The 22,669-nt window shown below is 47.7% G+C and overlaps 1 protein-coding gene across 1 annotated transcript in view; it reads left to right on the top strand.

Annotated features, from left to right (window-relative positions):
- The window catches only part of rictora (RPTOR independent companion of MTOR, complex 2 a), a 266,098-nt gene extending 256,224 nt beyond the window's left edge, over window positions 1-9,874 (top strand). The window contains exons 37-38 of the mRNA XM_038805955.1: window positions 1,506-1,644; window positions 6,699-9,874. Of these exons, the coding sequence (XP_038661883.1) occupies window positions 1,506-1,644; window positions 6,699-6,770 (211 nt within the window). The 3' untranslated portion in view covers window positions 6,771-9,874. The remainder of the gene's footprint in view (window positions 1-1,505; window positions 1,645-6,698) is intronic.
- Window positions 9,875-22,669: the final 12,795 nt, after the last annotated feature.

Raw genomic sequence — 22,669 nt, 5'->3', positions numbered from 1 at the left:
TAATAGAGGTTTATAAGATGATGAGGGGGATAGATAGAGTGGACGTTCAGAGACTATTTCCTCGGGTGGATGTAGCTGTTACAGGGGGGCATAACTATAAGATTCGGGGGGGAGATATAAGAGGGATGTCCGAGGTAGGTTCTTTACTCAAAGAGTGGTTAGGGCGTGGAATGGACTGCCTGCTGTGATAGTGGAGTCGGACACGTTCGGAACTTTCAAGCGGTTATTGGATAGGCACATGGAGCACACCAGAATGACAGGGAGTGGGATAGCTTGATCTTGGTTTAGGACAATGCGCGGCACAACATCGAGGGTCGAAGGGCCTGTTCTGTGCTGTACTGTTCTATGTTCTAACCCTGGTTCAATGAAGAGAGCAGGAGAGCATGCCAGGAACTGCACAAGGCATATTGGAAAGCGAAGCTACAACACAGGACTACTTGCATGCCAAATGGCATAAACAGCAAGTAATAGCAAGAGGTAAGTGATATCATAAACAACAGATACCACAAACAATGGCATATTAAAGCAACCTTTATTATTAACACAGGATTAGCACTGTTGCTTCCCAGCGCCGGGGACCCGGGTTCGAATCCCAGCTTGGGTCACTGTCCACTGTCTGTGCGGAGTCTGCACATTATCCCCGTGTCTGTTTCCTCCGGGAACTCCAGTTTCCTCCCACAAGTCCCAAAAGACGTGCTTGTCAGGTAAATTGGACATTCTGAATTCTTCCGCCATGTACACGAACAGATGCCGGAGTGTGACGAATAGGGGCTTTTCACAGTAACTGTTAGCAGTGTTAATGCAAGCCTACTTGTGGTTAAAGTCCAACAGGTTTGTTTCGAATCACTAGCTTTCGGAGCATTGCTCCTTCTTCAGGTGAATGAAGAAACATATATATAGACAAAGTCAAAGATGCAAGACGATACTTTGAATGCGAGTCTTTGCAGGTAATTAAGTCTTTACGGGTCCAGACAGCGCAACTGGAGATAGGGGTAACCCCAGGTTAAAGAGGTGTGAATTGTCTCAATCCAGGACAGTTGGTAGGATTTTGCAAGCCCAGGCCAGATGATGGGGGGTGAATGTAATGCAACATGAATCCCAGGTCCCGGTTGAGGCCGCACTCATGCGTGCGGAACTTGGCTATAAGTTTCTGCTCAGCGATTCTGCGTTGTCGCTCGTCCTGAAGGCCGTCTTGGAGAACGCTTACCTGAAGATCAGAGGCTGAATGCCCTTGACTGCTGAAGTGTTCCCCGACTGGAAGGGAACATTCCCTGCCTGGTGATTGTCGCGCGATGTCCGTTCATTCATTGTTGCAGCGTCTACATGGCCTCGCCAATGTACCATGCTTCGGGACATCCTTTCCTGCAGAGTGAGGTAGACACGTTAGCCAAGTCGCAAGTGTATGTACCGCATACCTGGTGGGTGGTGTTCTCACGTGTTCTGGTGGTATCCATGTCGACATGTGTTGTACTGGCCTTGCTGTGACTCTGATTCTTCCTCCACAGGATAAAGGAGAAGTTTCCTCATGCTTTTGATGACATTTGTCTCTACTCTGAGGTCTCCAACTTGTTGGCAAACTGTACCTTCAGACTCCCCTCCCGCAGGTTTATCCAAGAACTTTTCCAGGATGTACAGTTTCAACCAGTAAGTTCCTGACTGCAATTCTTGTTAATCAGAGAACTCTGCCTCACAAGAGATCATATTGCTCCTTACCAGTTAGCTACTCTCAACTCGGCCCTCAGGGCAGAATTGGGTTGCACCTGAGACTGTCCTGAGGGAGATGCATCATTTTGCTATGCGGGGGTTTCTTCTCTGATTCTAGTGGGGTGTGGAATCTCTCCCCGTCATTGTTATGGACATGGATATTGAACGTGTTCCTTCTCAACTGAATCTAGGAGACTTTTACCCGTGCCCACAGGAGCAATCACTGTCTGAATCTGGAGGTTTCTTTATCTCTGTCACTGTCTTTATTTCCAGGTAACTTTATCATCCTGGGAGATTATTCCTGTCTCATTGTCTTGGGAGCTCTTCTTTCTGTCTCTCTACAGCCCTCTTGCTGTCTCTCTTCCTCTCTGTCTATATCTAGCTGCCTCTTGTCTCCATCTCCTGTACCCCACTGCCCTCTCGTGCTGTGTCCCCCTTGCTGACTGAGGGTCTCTCCCTCGCTGTACCTCTCGTCGCTATCCCTTTATGTTGCCACCCCCCACCACCACCATCTCTCGCCACCCTCCCTGTCTCTTGCCATGTTCTCCCACCCCCTGGTCTCTCGCCCACCCCCCACACACACATACCCCTCTTTCCCCTCCCCTTCCAGAGGGTCTCTTACTGTTTGGGTGTCACACTCTTGCAGTGGGGGAGGGGGAATGGTCGCTCTTGCGGGGGTTGGTGGGGAATGAGTCACTTTTGCTTAAGAAAATATTTTATTAAAGCATTTGTAATTTTCACAGTGTAACACATTAACGTTTCTTAAACAACCGCACGGGCTGACACACGCAAAACACCTAAACAAACAAAGAAACAGAAAAGAATGTTCCCCACTACCCCCGCCCTATTCCTTAATTACGCGTATATACTGAGTTCCCTGTCCTTATCTAACACTACCATACCTCCTGTTTTCCTCCCTTCCCTGCTGCTGACGTTCAATTTTCCTTGAAGAAGTCGATGAACGGCTGGCATCTCCAGGCGAACCCCTGAGTTGATCCTCTCAAGGTGAACTTAATTTTTTCCAGACTGAGAAACCCTGTCATTTCACTGACCCACACTCCTGCCTTCGGGAGCTCCGAGTCCCTCCATCCCAGCAAAATCCGTCTCCGGGCCACCAGGGAGGATAAGGCCAGAACATCGGCCTCCCTCCCTCCTTGGCTCCCGGATCCTCCGATACCCCAAATATTGCCAATTCTGGACTCAGAGTTACCCTCCCTTCCAGGACCTCTGACATAACGTCTGCGAATCCCTGCCAGAATTCCCTCAATTTCGGACAAGCCCAAAACATATGTACATGGTTCGCCAGGCTACCCCCACACCGCCCACATCTGTCCTTCACCTCCTCAAAGAACCTACTTATTCGGGCTACCGTCTTGTGGGCCCTGTGGACCACCTTGAACTGGATCAAGCTAAGCCTGGCACACGACAAGGATGAATTGACTCTCTTCAAGGTTTTTTCCCACAGTTCAATTTCCAGCTCTCCTCCCACCTCCTCTTCCCATTTCCTCTTCACCTCTTTGATAGGGGTCCCTTCCCACTCCATCAACTCCTTGTATATCTCGAAACCCTCCCCTCCACCCACTGTCTTTGATATCACATTGTCCTGTATTCCCTCAGCGGGAGGCAAACAAACTCCTGCACCTGAAGGTACCGGAACCCATTACCACCCGGCAGCTCAAACTCCTCCTCTAGTGCCTCCAAGGTCGGAAAGCCCGCCTGAATGAATAGGTCCGCAAATCTCTCAATCCCTGCTCACTGCCATTTCTTAAAGCCCCATCCAGCCCCCCCCCCCGGACAAACCCGCGGTTGTCACAAATCGGTGACCACAATCTCATGTGCTGCCTCCATTGCATCCACACCCACAGGGCTGCCAGCACCGCAAGGTTTGTAGAGGACTGAGCCGGCGAGAACGGCAGAGGCGCCGTTAGTAAAGCCTCCAAACTCGTACCCTTGCCGGATGCCGCTTCCACTCACTCCCAAACCGACCCCTCCCTCACTACCCACTTCCTGACTATCGATATGTTAGCCGCCCAGTAATAATTAATAAAACTCGGGAGGGCCAAGCCCCATCTCCGCGACCCCGTTTCAGAAGTGCCTTCTTAACTCTCGAGGTTTTACCCGCCCACACAAAACCTGAGATCACCGCGTTCGTTTTCCTTAAAAAAGCCTTTGGGACAAAAATTGGAAGACATTGAAAAAAGAAGAGCAGTCTCGGAAGGACCGTCATCTTTATCGTATAGACCCTCCCCGCCAGCGGGAGCGGGAGCATGTCCCATCTGCGGAGGTCCCTTTTCATTTGATTGATCGCTTTGCCCAGATTTAACTTATGAAGCTGCCCCCAGCAATCCTTAGCTACTTGAATCCCCAGATATCTAAAACTCCTCTCAGCCACTTTAAAAGGTTACTCCTTCAGTCTCCTTTCCTGCTCCCGTGCCTGGATCACGAACATCTCGCTCTTTCCCATATTTAACTTGTAACCTGAAAATCGTCCAAATTCTCCTAGTATCTCCATGATTTTGGCTATTCCCCCCCCCCCCCCCCCCCAGCCCACCGGGTCTGTGACATGGAGCAGCAAGTTGTCCGCATAGAGAGAGACCCTGTGTCCACCCCCTCCTCGCTATCCCCCCGCCAGGAATTCGATGATCTAAGAGCCGTTGCTAAGGGCTCTATGGCCAGGGCAAACAGTAATGGGCAGAGCAGGCATCCCTGCCTTGTCCCCCCACAGAGACTAAAGTATTCTGACCAGACTTGGTTCTTACATTTGCCACTGGAGCATGATTCTAACAGGACTCAATCCACAAATCCCTGCCCGAACCCAAACCTGCCTAAAATATCGCATAGGTACTTCCACTCGAAAGCCTTCTCCATGGCCACTGCCACCTCAATATCGCGCCCCTCCACCTGCATCATTATAACATTAAGAAGTCGTCTAATATTGGGCGTCAGGTGCCTGCCCTTCATAAATCTCGTCTGATCCTCCTGATTACCCTCCAGGATACAATCCTCTATTCGGGTGGCCACGGTCTTTGCCTCCACATTCAAAAGGGAAATTGGCCTGTACGATCCACAGCTCCCCGGGTCCTTGTCTCGCTTCAGGATGAGAGAGAATGATGCCTGTGATAACGTTGGGGGAATCACTCCCAACTCCTTGGACTCGTTAAAAGCCTTGATCTAGAAGCAGGCTAGAAGGGGCCCAGTAGCCCAGAAAACGTTTTATAAAATTCCACTGGGAATCCATCAGGTCCCGGAGCCTTACCCGATTGCATCGCCCCCACTCCATCTATCACCTCCCCGAGCCCAATTGGGCCCCGCAGGGCTTCCACCAGCTCCTCATCTACCTTCGGGAACTCCAGCCTCTCCAGGAATTAATTCATACTCTCCTCCCCGACCGGGGGTTCCGACTCATGTAGTCGACTATAAAATTCACGGAACACGTCATTAACCGCCCCCGGGTCCATTGCTACCTTCTCCCTCATATCTTTTATTTTCCCTATTTCTCTCGCCCTTTCCTGCTTCCTCAGTTGATTTGCCAGCATCCTGCTAGCTTTTCCCCATATTCATATATTGCCCCTTTTACTCTCCTCAGCTGACCCTCCGACTTCCCTGTGGAAAGGAGCGCAAATTCCATTTGAAGTCTCTGACGTCCTTTAGGAGCTCCCCATTTGGAGACTCCACATATGGCTGGTTTAGCACAGGGCTAAATCGCTGGCTTTGAAAGCAGACCACGGCAGTCCAGCAGCACGGTTCAATTCCCGTACCAGCCTCCCCGAACAGGCGCCAGAACGTGGCAATCCTACTTGTGACAATAAGCGATTTTCATGTCCACCTGTGAGATTTCTCCTACTAATCTGTCCAACTCCGTCCGTTCAGTCTTCTCCTACTGGGCCCAAATCGAAATACATTCCCCTCTAATAACCGCCTCCCACACCACCCCAGCCGTGGTCTCTCCCGTGTCGCTGTTCTTTATATACCCCCCCGAATGGCCTCGCTCACAGATCTCGTCATCCGCTAACAGCCCTGCATCTAATCTCCACTGCGGGCGTTGGGACTTTCCTGTGCTTGCCCATAGGTCTATCCATTGTGGCGCGTGATCTGAGACCACAATTGCTGAGAACTTAGTGTCCTCCACCCCCGCTAACAGTGTTTATCCAGTACAAAGAAATCTATCCTGGAGCATACTTTATGCACATGAGAATAGAATGAATATTCTTTGCTCCGTGGCCTCTCGAATCACCACAGACCAACCCCTCCCATGCGCTCCATGAATCCCCGCAGTTCTTTCGCCATTGCTAATACCTTCCCCGACCTAGAACTCGGCCGGTCCATTCTCGGATTTAGGATCATGTTGAAGTCACCCTTCATTATCAGCCGGTGCGAGTCAAGGTCCGGGATCTTTCCCAGCACCTTGGGGCATATATATTTTCCAACAGCATTGCCATTCCCTCCAGTTTCTCGCTAACCATAATAAATCTGCCTCTAACTTCCCTGACTCAAAGGCCACCCTTTTGTTAATCAGGATGGCCACCCCCTTTGTTTTAAAGCCCTGTCTGACCCATCCCTCCATCAGTCTAACTTGGTCTCCCAGCTTCAAGTGTGTCTCCTGTAGCATGGCCACGTCCGCTTTTAGCTGTTTCAAGTGTGCGAACACACGGGCCCTTTTGACCGGCCCATTCAGTCTAACAACATTCCACGGTCGGGGGGGCTCCTGCCCCCATCCCCGTCGATCAGCCATGACCTTTCCTCGGCCAGCCCTTAGCCCATGTCCCGCACCTCCCTTGGTCCACCCTTCGGCAGCCACCGGCACCTCCCGAAAAGTCCCCTAGTCGTCGAATGAGGGATGAGTTCCTCTTGCGGTGGGGGGGGGGGGGGGGGGGGGGGGGAATTAGTCCCTCTTGCGGGGGGGGGGGGGGGGGGGGAATGAGTCCCTCTTGCGGGTGGGTGGGGGGGCGGGAATGGGTCCCTCCATGCTCTGATCATGTTCCTTCTCTCGGCAGCTTTACGAGGAAGCAGACACTACCCTCCTATCGCCGAAGCAGGTTGAGGCTGAGTTAACCCTAGCATCCTGACCAAACCCGTGCCGAAGAATTGCTGCATCGCCAAACCTACAACCTACTTCACCCAGGATCCACTGGTACCAACATCTGACCACCGCTCTGACTAGCAGGGCAAGGCAGGTGTGTGAACTCGGCATTGAAATCCTGCCCCATGCATGCTGAATCTCGCTCCATCTGATTGGTTCTTATTTATTTCCCTTCCCTATGTCCTGGACGTGAAGATATCCTTAACACTACTGGAGGAGTGATGCAGATTGGGGCTGGTTATCAGGCACTGCAGGGGTTCAGTGACTGGTTAGATCTCCCCCTATTCCATTGCACAACCTGGACAGTCCCACTCCACCAACACTGCCTCTCATTTGCTTCAGCCTCTGTGCCAGACACATTCAATCCCCACAAACTCACCGCAGGAGCGTCTTTTATGCTTAAATTTGTACAGCTTGTACAAAGGACCACCCTGTATTCTATTTAAATTATATTGACTTGGATGAGCTCGCATGGATTGGAACCAGGCTCCTGTGCTCTTAAAACAAGTGCAGAGAGCTTTAACTCATTACAGAAAACATTTAGTGGCATGGTGCTCTGGTGCCCAGCAAATGGGTGGATTTACCTTTTACTGGCAAAATCATCCCAGCAGTAACTAATTAACGGATTGGCCTTTTACTGTGGGTACATTGGAATCGTAGCGTAATGCACCCAGGAACAATTGAAGCTTCCTCTGTTCTACAGTCGAGCAATAGGAGAGAACAGAAGTGTGTGGGAGCCCTGTCCCTACCCCTAGACTCCAGGCCATATGGGGAGTCCCACCTCTTCCCCTGCTCCTTGACCCTGAGGTACATAGGAAACCCTCCCATCCCCTGCTGCTAGACTCCAAGGTATCTAGGAGTCTCTTCCCACTGTTCCTGGATTCTGTACTTGGAAAGTATCCACTGTCTGACTGGAATGTTACAGGGCATTGATGGTAAAATCCTGTCGGAACTTCATAAAACTTCCATTGAATGGGCACTAACCAATGCTGCACCTCAGCTTCCAGCCACACCATTGAAGAGGAAGAAAGTCTGTCTCCCATTATCAATGGGGCTGCAGTCAGGTAGGTTTTCACATGGTGAGGGTACATACTCCATTTGCATCATTGAGCCACTGTCTTGGTCTTTCAGCACTCGCTCTGACTCCGTTAACATGATTGAAATCCTCCGCAGGTTCCTTGATATTAGTGTGTTTGTTGCTCAAGGTGCTTGCTGTTCAGCTCTGAGGGCCTGGTATCAGCAAGTAGCAACGAGGTATCCAAACACTAGCACAAGGCAATCCGAGCGCATGTCATGCGTGAGAGTATGTGAGGGACAGAATCAGGTAGTGTGCTTTGGATAGACCGTGCAATCACCCGTTATCAGGCTCAGTCACCCCAGTGCTGTCCTGGAAAGTCTTGCCTCAACCTCTGCTTATAACTCAAATGCAAATAGTTTGTGTGTCATTTCATATTGAATGCAGATCGACGCGGTGAAGAATTTCTGCTATTTCACTGGTCACAGTGAGTTACACTTATGTAGTGGAATTTTAGATGTTTTTGTACACATTACCATAAATACCAGTGTCTGGGGAGAGAAAGATGATGTTTACTGACTTGATTCCCATATCCAGTACTCATTAAGAGAGCCCCTTCCCCATGGGGCCTGATGCAGCACCTTTGTGGTGTTTGGAGGTAATGGGAGTGACCCCCCCCCCCCCCCAGTGGGATGCTTTTCAGAGGCACCTGACAAGCTGGGCCGATCTGAAAAATAACTTCAGGCATATTGGATTGGATCGTCGGTCTGGACTCAATGGGAGGGACTCTGTTTCTGGATTGAGACGTGGCTATACATTTTGGCTTCTGGGTGAGGATGGTAGATTCCATCGGTCGGGGACTGGAATGCCAGGGGGAACTGATGGATGTTTTCATTCCTAGAGGGGTAACTTCCAGCAGCCAATGGTGGTAAATTGAAAGGGGAGAATGAAGGGATGAGTCCAGAATAAGGTGCTACTACAGTACACACATCCATCTCTCCAGGAACTGACTACTTGGGAGAAAGGAATAGAATCCATGTGGTGGAGGGTTTGCTGTGACCTGAGCACTTTGCACCTACTTGTCTTCCAGCTGCTTGTCCCAACTCTGGTTCTGCCTCCCGGACATCATTTATAAATCATTACAGCAACTCTGCCATGCAAGCTCTGGCCCATCAAACCAGGCACTGGAAAATCACCTCACTCTCCTACAGCGCACTGGAAAAAAACACTAATTTGCAAGTTGACCAGTTAAATCAGTCGGCAGCAGTGACCATCTGCTCAAAGACAATTGATGTTGAAGGTTCTAATGTATAGGTCAACAATTCACTATGTTATGATCATTTGTCATTTTAGTCCTTTTCTGTCCCAAGGCTCGTCAGGATTATGCAGATGTCTGGAGTCTCTGTGTCTTGTCATTCCTGTGGTTGTATGTCTGTCCTTCCTATCAGTCTCCGAATCTTGTGGCTCGTCTGCTTCTCATGATTGGTTAGTCAGTCACTCTCTCCGTATTTGATCGCTTGCATCTGCCCAAACTCTCCGAGAGCTTTAGGAATGAGGTGGTTGCAGAGAATCTCTGGTGTCTTACGGGGAGGGTGGCTGAGATTTCTTGATCCAGCAATCATGCATTTGCTTTATTGCATGTGCATATTTGTGAACCGAGTAAACGGAGAAGGAGCATGTGTGAACATCGAAGGTGGACATTGCAGCCATCATTGTGGACGTGTTTGGTTTTGTTTCTTTCTGATAAGCTGCTATATTATTGGGATGTTCTAGTGTTCATAGGTCACTGAACATGAAACCTGATTTATATTGTATACCTGTAACATAGTCTGATTAAAAATGAGAAAAGAAATTATTTATATATTTTCCATAAGAGAATATTTCATGGAGCTGTGTATAATTTAAATAAAATAAAGCCGAGAAGTGTGGCTGTCGAGAGTAATGTTTTTGTGTTGCCACCTTGTGGTTTCTTTGTATAGTGTGTACAGTCTGTTTCTGGGCATTTCCCCTTCTGAACATAACTTATCAAAGGGATGCATTGTTAATTAACAATAAAAACAAAAGTATCCAAACTACTCTGAATGGTGTCCTGTCATTTCTGTCACTACAATAACAACAACTTGCATTTATGTAGCATCTTTACCATAGCAGTACATCCCGAGGAACTTCCAAAAGTGCCACCAGCTCTGGATTCAGATTTCAGGATTACAAAATGGGAAAATTGCAAAGTGCGGGCAATGCACCAGAGGTAAAGAAAAACAGCTGATCAAGATGTTTTGTGTTATGTCATTTATAACGTAGACTTGCTGGACTGAATGGCTTCCTATGACTGCTCCACAGAACAATCTAGTCTGTCTCATTTTATCCCTGTACCCCAGCAGGTTTATTCTCTTCCAATGCCTATTCAATATCCTTTTGAAAACCAATGGTTGCCTGCTTTCACCACTCTTGTGGGCAGCGAGTTCCGGGTCTTTGCCATTTGATACATTAAAAAAACTTTACCCTCACATCCTTTTCCCTAAACCATTGCTCCTTGCCGATAATAGCACTACAGGTGTACCTACACATAGATTAGAGTGATTCAAGGTGGCTCATCATTAATCAAGGGTAATAAGAATTGGGCAACAAACGATGTTGGGGCGATGTGCTGAAGTCACACGAAAGGTGGCTCTCCCGTGGAAACTTCAACTTGGGTCCATTCAACCCAAAAATCAGTCATTAAGTGAACATTAAGCACTGCTAACCACTGTGCCACCATACTACCCCCATTTCCAAAGTTGTGGGAATGAGGGTGGAGCCATGCCCACTAATGGCAGTCTTCAAGGTATCAGAACAGCCAGAACTCTACGGGATGAGGGACAGACGCCCTAGCCTTTGCCTCTCTGATCGCCCACCAGAGACTCCTGCTCGGCTGGAGGTCGTCAGTGCCACCCAAGGTTGCGGACTGGCTCTCCGACTTCCATTCGAGGATTGGAGGAAGGTTTCCACAACACGGAAGCAATTCACCAGCCTGTTCCACGACTTGTTTGTAACCAACAAGCAATATGGGGGGGGGGGGGGGGGTAGTTGAAGGGAGACTAGGACCTGAACGGATAACTGGATGGGGGGGGGGGGGGGGGGCAGAAGAAGGGGCGAGGAGAAAGACACCAACCAGGATGCAGGGCAAGGCAGAGGAGACAAAGGGTACAGAGACACATGGGTGAGGCCATATCAAAAGTACACCCAGGTGCTGCCAAACATGCCCCTGGTATGTTTTAATACCAGGAGACGATTATATACAAAGTAGATACAACACGGATGGGGTAGCCGATTACAAAGTCCCCAAAGCCAAGTCCCCCGTATCCGTACATGTATACACGTTGCCCTTATACATAATCTGTATGTTTCTATAGTTGTGCCTTTATTTTTTTCTCTCTGCTTTCATTTATACATACATATAACCCATTCTGCTGATACCTCTGTATTACTGTATAATGTTCCTTGCAATATTATAAATGCAAACCAATAAAAATGGTTTATGAATGGGCAACAAATGCTGGCATAGCACCCCCCACCACCACCCCTCCAGTGAAATCATTTTTTAAAAACCTTAAAATTGTCCGTTGCTCCATGCACCAGTTAAATGGAAATGCTGTCAGAACCTGCAATAATCATGTACACAGCTAGTAAATTTCCCCTCAAATCTACTTGGTCACAAGGAAAAGAATCCCTGCTTCTCTGACATGACCTTGTATATGAAATCCCTCAGCCTGGAACCATTCTGATAAATCTGCACTTTTTTCAAGGACTCTCCTTCCTAAACTGGGGTGACCAGAACTAGATACCGTACTCTTGTTGTGGCTTAACCAGAGCTTTATAAAGGTTCAGTAGATATTCCCTGCTTTCTGATTTTAAAAAAAGGGTTAAAGGGATTGGGCAACAGGTGGGAAGGTGGATTTGAGATCAGGAAGAGATCAGCCATGATCTGATTGAATGGCGGAGCAAGTTCAAAGGGCTGAATTGCCTACTTCTGCTTAATTCTGTTTATGAAGCCCAAAATCTCATATACTTTGCTAATCACCATGTTCTGCCACCTTCAAAGATTGATGCACGTGAGCCCCCAGGTCTTTTTGTTCCCGCATTTTCTTTAGAACTGACATAAACTCTACTGCCTCCTATGCGTTTGGCCAAAGTGTATCACTCATCGTGGGGCAGCACGGTGGTTAGCACTGTTGCTTCAGAGATCCAGGTTCGATTCCAAGCTTGGGTCACTGTGTGTGTGTGGAGTCTCCCCTTTCTGCGTGGGTTTCCTCCGGGTGCTCCAGTTTCCTCTCCAGTCCCGAAAGACGTTCTGTTAGGTGAATTGGACATTCTGAATTCTCCCTCTGTACTCGAACAGGGGGCCGGAGTGTGACGACTACGGGCTTTTCACAGTAACCTCATTGCAATGTTAATGTAAGCCTATTGTGACACGAATAAAGATTATTACATAACCATTTATCACAACATAGAACACTACAGCGCAGTACGGGCCCTTCGGCCCTCGATGTTGCGCCGACCTGTGAAACCATCTGAAGCCTATCTGACCTACACTATTCCATTTTCATCCATATGTCTATCCAGTGACCACTTAAATGCCCTTAAAGTTGGCAAGTCTATTACTGTTGCAGGCAGGGCGTTCCACACCCCTACTACTCTGAGTAAAGAAACTGCCTCTGACATCTGTCCTATATCTATCACCCCTCAATTTAAAGCTATGTCCCCTCGTGTTGGTCATCACCATCCGAGGAAAAAGACTCTCATTGTCCAGCCTATCTAACCCTCTGACTATCTTATATGTCTCTATTAAGTCACCTCTCAGCCTTCTCCTCTCTAACGAAAACAACCTCAATTCCCTGAGCCTTTCCTCGTAAGACCTTCCCTCCATACCAGGCAACATCCTAGTAAATCTCCTCTGAACCCTTTCCAAAGCTTCCACATCCTTCCTATAATGTGGTGACCAGAACTGCACGCAGTACTCCAGGTGCGGCCGCACCAGAGTTATGTACAGCTGCAGCATGACCTTGTGGTTCCGAAACTCAATCCCCCTGCTTAAAAAGGCTAGCACACCATATGCCTTCTTAACAGCCCTATTGGCCTGGGTGGCAACTTTCAGGGATTTATGTACCTGGATGCCGAGATCTCTCTGTTCATCTACACTACCAAGAATCTTGCCATTAGCCCAGTACTCTGCATTCCTGTTACTCCTTCCAAAGTGAACCACCTCACACTTTTCCGCATTAAACTTTATCTGCCACCTCTCAGCCCAGCTCTGCAGCTTATCTATGTCCCTCTGTATCCTATAACACCCTTCAGCACTATCCACAACTCCACCGACCTTCGTGTCATCTGCAAATTTACTAACCCATCCTTCTACACCCTCTTCCAGGTCATTTATAAAAATGACAAACAGCAGTGGCCCCAAAACAGATCCTTGCGGTACACCACTAGTAACTGAACTCCAGGATGAACATTTGCCATCAACCACCACCCTCTGTCTTCTTTCACCTAGCCAATTACTGATCCAAACCGCTAAATTACCTTCAATTCCATACTTCCTTATTTTCTGCAATAGCCTACCGTGGGGAACCTTATCAAACGCCTTACTGAAATCCATATACACCACATCAACAGCTTTACCCTGATCTACCTGTTTGGTCACCTTCTCAAAATGCTCAATAAGATTTGTGAGGCATGACCTACCCTTCACAAAACCGTGTTGACTATCGCTAATCAACTTGTTCTTTTCAAGATGAAAAGAGAGGCGGCCTGGGTGGGCACCCAGATGACCAGAGTATTTAAAGGACACACGCAGCACTGGCAGAATTAACAGCCAGAGGCCTATCGCTTATCGCTAATCAAGTTGTTGCTTTTTTTCCTTTAGGCACTTTATAAATAGAGGTTTACATTGAACCTCTCGTTTCATGAGCCTCAATTTTATAATCAGACTTTTATGTAAAATGCTTTCTTAAAATCCATACCAAAGGCATTCATTGCATTCCCTTCATCAACCTTCTCTCCATCAACCCTACAACTGGAGCAAACTGTTCTGTGAGTATCCCACACTGGCAACCCCTTCCCCCAGACATTTGATGGGGTGCTGTCACTAAATTCCAGATTTCACAGGAAAAAGTATGAATATGAACCTGCACATCAACTCCCCTTTCCTGCTCTATCACTTAGTCCCCAAAAATATCAATCTTGGTCTTGGATATACTCAACCACAGCATCTACATCCAGAGAGAATACCAATGATCCATAACCCTTGGTAAAGCCATTTTTCACCTTATTCTCAAGATCGATGACTCCCATTCTTAGTCTGTAACCCTGCGTTCTCGGCTCTAGCCAGGTATATAGCCTTTCCATGCAAATTGTCCAGTCCTCTCAGAATTACTTGTTTCAATAAAATCAGTTCTTGTTAAAATTCCCAGGAATACAGGCTATTCAATTTATCCTCATACCAGAAATAATTCTAATGAATCTTGGTAATAAAAAGCAGCAGAAAATATTCAGATCTGGCAGCATCTGTGGGTTGAGGAACAGAGTCAGTGAGTCTATATGACTCAAGACATGTAGAGCAGGATTCTCTGCTTGGGGACTGCGGACGCGCAATCAGTTGGAAAATTGCGCGTAGTTGAAAAATCGAGGTTGCTGCCCGGGATTCAGAGTCCCTTGCTGGCGGCATTGTCAAAGTTTGTGCCCCACACTGGAGGACCTATAAAACAATCATTGCATGGATTTCAATATTATTAGCGTTTGGACACCGTATGCTCCTCCCTTCTGTGCTGCTCCTCCCCTCTTAGGCAGATGTCTCACAGATGCAAATTAGTGCAAGTATTGACAAGGTGGCCTGGGCGCTATGGCTGCGAAGCCAGTTGAAAAAAACTGAAAAACTCTTGAAAATTGTCCGGCTTGCTGGGGGTACCCCCTCTTGGGATCGGGGTAGCCTGGCTCAGACCACCATTGCTGCAGTCTGTCTTTTAAACATACCCCTTTGGAGCTCCTTACAGGCCTCTGGCTGTTAATTCTGCCAGTGCTGCCTGTGTCTTTTAAATACTCTGGTCATCTGGGTGCCCACCCAGGCCGCCTCTCTGGATACCCTCATACCCCAGTTAATTTCATCAAAGGGGTGGCCATGGCCAAGCTCACTCAGCAACCCACCAGGTGTTGGCACTCCTCAGACGTGCTACCCCACTGCAGAGGAAGCAGGGGGATCAGCAGAGCTCGCCCCAACCAGAGGACCCCTACACCCTGGCCTTTGGAGCCGTCCCTGCATTTTTACTGCTCTCAGGGCAAAGGCCTCACCAGTGATCCTCCCCCATCCCACCAGCTGTCTCCTCCTGGTGAGGCTGGCAGCGCTGCCTGTCTCCGCCACCAGCTCCCAGATGTCCCTTCTCTCTCACTAGCAGCAGTGGGTCCACCTTGGATTCTCGACCGGGGTGGTGGGGGGAGGTTTTCTGTGAGCCATCTGCATGGCTGCAGTGAATGTGTGCACAACACAGCTGCCAATTAAGGGGCAATTTAGCACGGCCAATCCACCTACCCTGCACATCTTTGGGTTGTGTGGGTGAAACCCACGCAGACACGGGGAGAATGTGCAAACTCCACACGGACAGTGATCCAGGGCCAGGATTCGAACCTGCGTCCTCAGCGCCATAGGCAGCAGTGCTAACCACTGTGCGGCCCCTTGTTTTTTGTTAATGAATCTTCATTGTACCCCATTTAAGGCAGGTGCAGCCCTACATAGATTAATTAAAATTAAAACGTGCTACTGATTTCACCATATATATTTGCTGCAGGACCCTCATCAGTTATACAGCAACTTCCTTGCAGTGAAGTAGGCTAGCATTTACTTTCTGTTACGTGAATGTTGACTTGATTTATGTACACGGATTCCCTAGTCTCTCAGCTTTTTAAAAAAGTGGTTTTCCATTCTGCCAAACTGATAATCAAATTGGAGAATAAAACCTGCCCAATCACATGGCAGCTTCATAGCGTCCTCACCACTTACCTTACAAGCTCCTCCAGTCTCTCCAGGTAATTGAAATCCTTCATCTGTGTTTCATGCACTTGGGCATGACCAGATAAGTGGTAAATGCCCACTTGGGCATGACCAGGGATGGGCAGCAGGGTAGCATGGTGGTTAGCATAAATGCTTCACAGCTCCAGGGTCCCAGGTTCGATTCCCGGCTGAGTCACTGTCTGTGTGGAGTCTGCACGTCCTCCCCCTGTGTGCGTGGGTTTCCTCCGGGTGCTCCGGTTTCCTCCCACAGTCCAAAGATGTGCGGGTTAGGTGGATTGGCCGTGATAAATTGCCTGTAGTGTCCTAATAAAAGTAAGGTTAAGGGGGTTGTTGGGTTACGGGTACAGGGTGGATACGTGGGTTTGAGTAGGGTGATCATGGCTCGGCACAACATTGAGGGCCGAAGGGCCTGTTCTGTGCTGTACTGTTTTATAAAAAAAAAGTACTATCTGTACTTGGCATCAGTTGCCAGCTTTACACAGTAGTCAATTGCTGCTCGACTAATATAGCTAAAGCACCTCGAAACCAGTTTGGAAGGATCAAAGTGGTCACTTTTACTGCCACTGAATAGTTAATTCGTTGGTTAAAATGTACGACACAAGTGGACGAGGTAGTCACCAAAGCATTCGGAATGCTTGCCTTCATTGGACAGTGCATCAAGTATAAAAACTGGCAAGTCACGCTACAGTTGTATAAAACCTTGGTAAGGTCGCACTTGGAATATTGTGCTCAATTCTGGTCACCATGGCTCAGTGGTTAGCACTGCCACCTACGGCACAGAGGACCCAGGGTCGATCCAGGCTCTGGGTCACTGTCCGTGTGGAGTTTGCACATTCTCCCTGTACCTGCGTGAGTTTCACCCCCACAACCCAAAGGTGTGCAGGTTAGCGGATTGGCTAAATTGCCCCTTAATTGGAAAAAAAATAATTGGGTACTCAATTTTTAAAAAAATAATAAAAACAATTCTGGTCACACTACCAGAAGGATGTTGAGGCTTTGGAGAGGGTGCAGAGGAGGTTTACCAGGATGTCGTCTGGTCTGGAGGGTGTTAACTGTGCAGAGAGGCTGAATAGACTACTGTTTTCATAAGAATGATGGAGGTTGAGGGGTGACCTGATAGAGGTCTACAAGATTATGAGGGGCATGGATAGAGTGGATGGGCAGGCACTCTTTCCCAGGGTGGAGGGGTCAGTCACCAGGGGGCATAGGTTTAAGGTCCGTGTGGCAAAGTTTAGAGGAGATCTGCGAGGCAGGTTTTTTTTTTACACAAATGGTAGGGAGTGCCTGGAACGCTTTGCCAGGGGAGGTTGTGGAAGCAGATACAATAACGGCATTCAAAAGGCATCTTGACAAACACATGGATAGGATGGGTATGAGGGATACGGCGCAAGGAAGGGCTGAGGGTTTTGGCCAAGGGTGGTATCGTGACCAATGAGGGCCATGGGGCTTGTTCCTGTGCTGTATTGTTCTTTGTAGGTCAATTTGCATTACTCACAGAAGCCTTTTCTTTTGTATCTCCTTGATTGTCTTGCATTGCAGAGATGGTAAATGGCTGCACAGAATGTATCATTTCTCGAGCTGTGTGTGTGTGCATGTTAAATTTCCAAAAGAGATTCAATGCAGAAAACCAACAATAATTGTGCTTATAGTCACAAGTAGGCTTCAATGAAGTTACTGTGATAAACCCACTAGTCTCCACATTCCAGCACCTGTTCAGGGAGGCCAGAACGGGAATTGAATCCGCACTGCTGGCATTGTTCTACATTACAAGCCATCCCAGTTGAACAATTGATGAACAGATATATATGTATATATCTAAAATGGTAATTGAATATAGAAAACAAATCCAAGCAATAAATGCAAGAATTTCTTTAACTTTAAGGCCAAGTTGAGGTGCAATGCAATTCGCAGTATCACTGGTGCACATGGTCAAATCCCCTGCTGGCATTTCAGTGTCTGGAAGAACATATTTGACCCAATGGCAGAGGACTGATCTGTAACCAAGGCTCAAGCTCCCAGACTGGAGGGGAAGAAAAAGGTATTTATTCATCTGTTGATTATAAAACATAGGCCTAGTGTGAGGCCAAGATTTAAACAGGTGGCCAAATTGTTGCATTAACAGGGAATGTTCACCACGACTGCTGAATACACACAGGGCCAAGTTAAATGCAGTGTATGTGTCGCATGGACCCCTCTCCACTCCCTTCCACAAGGGTCAGACTTATTCCTGCAGATTTACATTGCAGCTACAGAAGTCAAAGCACACGAGAAGCAAAATATCACAGCCTTCATATTACGCTGTGTGAACTGGGTTTATAACTTGGAATAGTTGGCAGGTGAACATTCATCTAATGTTTTATTGGAATCGGCTTGTTTTATTTTCACAACACGGGAATGATCATGATGAAACTGCAACACTCCTATTACGATAATGGAAAAGGTAAAACGTTCAATATTCTCACATCACACCTAAACTTTCCTCTACTCGGTGGTGTCTACATATTTCTATTAAGTCACTTTGCTCTTTCAAAAGTGTGCTTACAGGTTATTTTCTCCCCGTTAAGCATCGGAAGTGCTGTAAATAGTTCTGTGCTCAAACTGCTGATAAAATGACATCTATTTAGCAGGACTTCCACATTTTGCACAACTTACATTATCTAGCTGAAGGGTTGGGTAGCATTTACATAGAACATAGAACAGTACAGAACAGGCCCTTCGGCCCTCGATGTTGTGCCGAGCAATGATCACCCCACTCAAACCCACGTATCCACCCTATACCCGTAACCCAACAACCCCCCCTTAACCTTACTTATTTAGGACACTACGGGCAATTTAGCATGCCCAATCCACCTAACCTGCACATCTTTGGACTGTGGGAGGAAACCGGAGCACCCGGAGGAAACCCACGCACACACGGGGAGGACATGCAGACTCCACACAGACAGTGACCCAGCCGGGAATCGAACCTGGGACCCTGGAGCTGTGAAGCATTTATGCTAACCACCATGCTACCGTGCTGCCCCACTTCAAAGTGTTTAAAGCAGATAGTTTATTTTTAATCAGTCAAATTTATGTTATTCTTTTTCACAGCGTAGAGCAAGAAACTTTTTTCTTTCAAATTTAAAGTACCCAATCTTTTCCCCAACTAAGGGGCAATTTTATAATAATAATCTTTATTGTCACAAGTAGGCTTACACTGCAAAGAAGTTATTGTGAAAAGCCCCTAGCCGCCACATTCCAGCGCCTGTTCGGGTACACTGAGGGAGAATTCAGAATGTCCAATTCACCTAACAGCAGACTCCACACAGACAGTGACCCAAGCCGGGAATCGAACCTGGGACCCTGGCACTGTGAAGCAACAGTGATAACCACTGTGCCACCATGCCTCCCACGGCTAATCGTGTGGCCAATCCACATATCCCTTGTAGCTACCGAAGTTGGCCATTCCCTAAATACAAAATGGAAGAACGCAAAGCTTGCAGGTTAAAATGGACAATGTTAACACAGCACAAGCAGGCTGCACCAAGCCATTGTGTATTCTGTCTGCTAAGAGAGCAGACAGCACCAAAACAAACATTCCGCATACTAATGAGGCAATCTCCGGGATAGTTAACATAGTAATGGAATGATCCCAGGGACAATGGACACAAATGGGGAAGTGATTGCAACAGTGTATGGGAAACCAGACACCCCGGCACCAGCGGGGTCCGAAAACAAAGCACCTGAAAGCCCGCCCAGTAGCCAAGGAACAGCCTCAGTATTGGGGGGATTCAAACATATCGATTGGGAAGAGACCCAATCGATTCCCAGCAGGAAAAGGGTCCGCCCAAAAGGGCGCGGAGCCCTGGGACCTATAAAAGACAGGTCCCACACTTAGTTCATTCTCCTTGACCAGCCCTCCTCTCTGGACCAGCATTTCGACCAGCTTTGCCAAGAAGACCTTGAACGAGAGAGAGGAGAGGTTTGGGACAGCAGCCGCCATCAAGTAAGTCTCAACGATCGCTACCAGAGATAGACACTCCTGACCCCTTTTAACCCGTACCAACCTGAAGTCTACAGACCAGAGCAGAGCAAGAGGCCTTGTCCCCTGATCCGGCAGTTCCCTTCGAGATAAGTATTGGTTTATTTAGCAGTAGGAATAGTTTAATCCTCTTAGCGTGTGCATGGGTAGTATTATAATTGTATTATAATAAACTCAGTTGTTTGAACTTACTAATTGGTGTATGGTTTTATTGCTTTGAACTTAACCTTGAAACTTGTGGCGGTATCTTAACGATACCTGGCGACTCCAGATCTAAGTAACGAAACAGAGCCAAATTGAGTGTTAAGCACACTCACCCAGAACGAGCAACACCCTGCACATCTTTTTGTGCTCTGGGGGTGAGACCCACGCAGACACGGGGAGAATGTAGAAACTTCACATGGGACCGGGTCCTTGGCGCCATGAGGCAGCAGAGCTAACCTCTGCGTCACTGTGCCGTCCCAGGAAGCAACAAACTTGAAAGTGCTTTCAGATCTTCACAACTCCCTCATCCAAGAGCAAATAACTGGTCTCAAATTTAGATACCATTACCTTAAAAGAGACAGGCCACCTTTCACACAACTCTGCCACCTCTACAGCAGAACCATGCCTGCAGTCTCACAATATCACTCCCATCGTGTGACTCACTATCAGTAAATGGTGAAACTTTGATAATACTGAAGCTGCCATCCAAAGTAGCTGACCACATTCTTGGCCCGGGCTCCTCTCCAACAGCCTGAGAGCTGAGCCTTGCCTTTGGTGGCTATGGGGAAGAATTCACAGCGCAGAAAAAGACATTTGGCCTGGTGGGTCTATGTCAGACTTTATGGTCTGCCTCCTGCATGTACATCAGAGGTGAGGAAATTCAATGGTCGGCACTCCATCATCAGGAAAGGGATCAGGCCGTGTCCAGGTAATCCGTCCTCCAGCTGTATTGGAAGTAGCTGGGCAGGGGCTGACCCAGGAAGAAGCTGGCTCAGGGTTGTGGCATGTGTCAGTTTTAGAGGTTCAGTGACAACCTGGTAAATGGGGACAGGGCCATTTGCTCAGCTTGATGGTACAATGAGGCACATCAAAACCACCCTTAGTTTAGGAGATTTATCAGAATGTCGACAGGGTGTGAAAATTGCAGTTGTGAGGAGGGATTCAATAGGATGGGGCTGTTGTCAGTAGAACAGAGGAAGCTAACAGGTGGTCTAATTGAGGTGTACAAAATTGTGAGGAGCCTAGACAGGGTCAACAGGAGAGATTTGTTTCCCCTAGCTGAGTGGTCAGTTACCAGGGGACACAGATTTAATTTGATTGGTAGAAGGATTAGAGAGAACGTGAGGTAAAGCCTTTTCACCCAGAGGGTGGTGGGAGTCTGGGGTTCCCTGCCTAAGTTGGTGGTTGAGGCGGAAACGCTCGACCCGAATCAGGTGCTGGAAAGTTTGGTTAAAATGAGCAGCTAGTTTCAATTTTCTCTTTTTTGTCTGTCACAGACACAATGGGCTGAGTGGCCTCTTTCTGCACCATAACCTTTCTCTGGTTCTACTTTCCCTTGAATAAATTTGTGAATGCAAAATGTAAACCAGGAACTGGTGCGTGGCGTTCTCATAAGGTCGTCACTGGCAGAAGTGCAGAGCATGGAATGTTCCGGCAGCTGGGCAAAGGGGCGGAGAGTGTCGATGGGAGGAAAGACAAAGTGGCTTACACAAGACCCGGGCAAACTAAACACTGCCAACAAGCTGAGCTCTTTATAAGAACTAGGAGCAGGAGTAGGCCATCTGGCCCCTCGAGCCTGCTCCGCCATTCAATTAGATCATGGCTGATCTTTTGTGGACTCAGCTCCACTTTCCGGCCCGAACCCTTAATCTCTTTTTTCTTCAAAAAACTATCTATCTTTACCTTAAAAACATTTAATGAAGGAGCCTCAACTGCTTCACTGGGCATGGAATTCCATAGATTCACAACCCTTTGGGTGAAGAAGTTCCTCCTAAACTCAGTCCTAAATCTACTTCCCCTTATTTTGAGGCTATGCCCCCTAGTTCTGCTGTCACCCGCCAGTGGAAACAACCTGCCCGCATCTATCCTATCTATTCCCTTCATAATTTTAAATGTTTCGATACGATCCCCCCCCTCATCCTTCTAAATTCCAACGAGTACAGTCCCAGTCTACTCAACCTCTCCTCATAATCCAACCCCTTCAGCTCTGGGATTGACCTTGTGAATCTCCTCTGCACACCCTCCAGTGCCAGTACATCCTTTCTCAAGTAAGGAGACCAAAACTGAACACAATACTCCAGGTGTGGCCTCACTAACACCTTATACAATTGCAGCATAACCTCCCTAGTCTTAAACTCCATCCCTCTAGCAATGAAGGACAAAATTCCATTTGCCTTCTTAATCACCTGTTGCACCTGTAAACCAACTTTCTGTGACTCATGCACTAGCATACCCAGGTCTCTCTGCACAGCAGCATGCTTTAATATTTTGTTTAAATAATAATCCCGTTTGCTGTTATTCCTACCAAAATGGATAACCTCACATTTGTCAACATTGTATTCCATTTGCCAGACCCTTGCCCATTCACTTAACCTATCCAAATCCCTCTGCAGACTTCCAGTATCCTCTGCACTTTTCGCTTTACCACTCATCTTAGTGTCATCTGCAAACTTGGACACGTTGCCCTCTTGGGAGGGTATGGAAATTTGAAGAGAATGGCTTCCTCGACGATGTAGAGCATTGAGGAGGCTCTGCCAGAGGGAACAGGATTCTGTACAGTACAGAACCCAAAAGGCAACACAGAAATTCTTTGCACAGAATCAG

The sequence above is a fragment of the Scyliorhinus canicula genome, chromosome 8 (genome assembly GCF_902713615.1).
Source record: "Scyliorhinus canicula chromosome 8, sScyCan1.1, whole genome shotgun sequence".
NCBI lineage: Eukaryota > Metazoa > Chordata > Chondrichthyes > Carcharhiniformes > Scyliorhinidae > Scyliorhinus > Scyliorhinus canicula.
The sequence above is the reverse complement of the archived record's forward strand: the minus strand, read 5'-3'. Positions and strand labels throughout refer to the sequence as shown.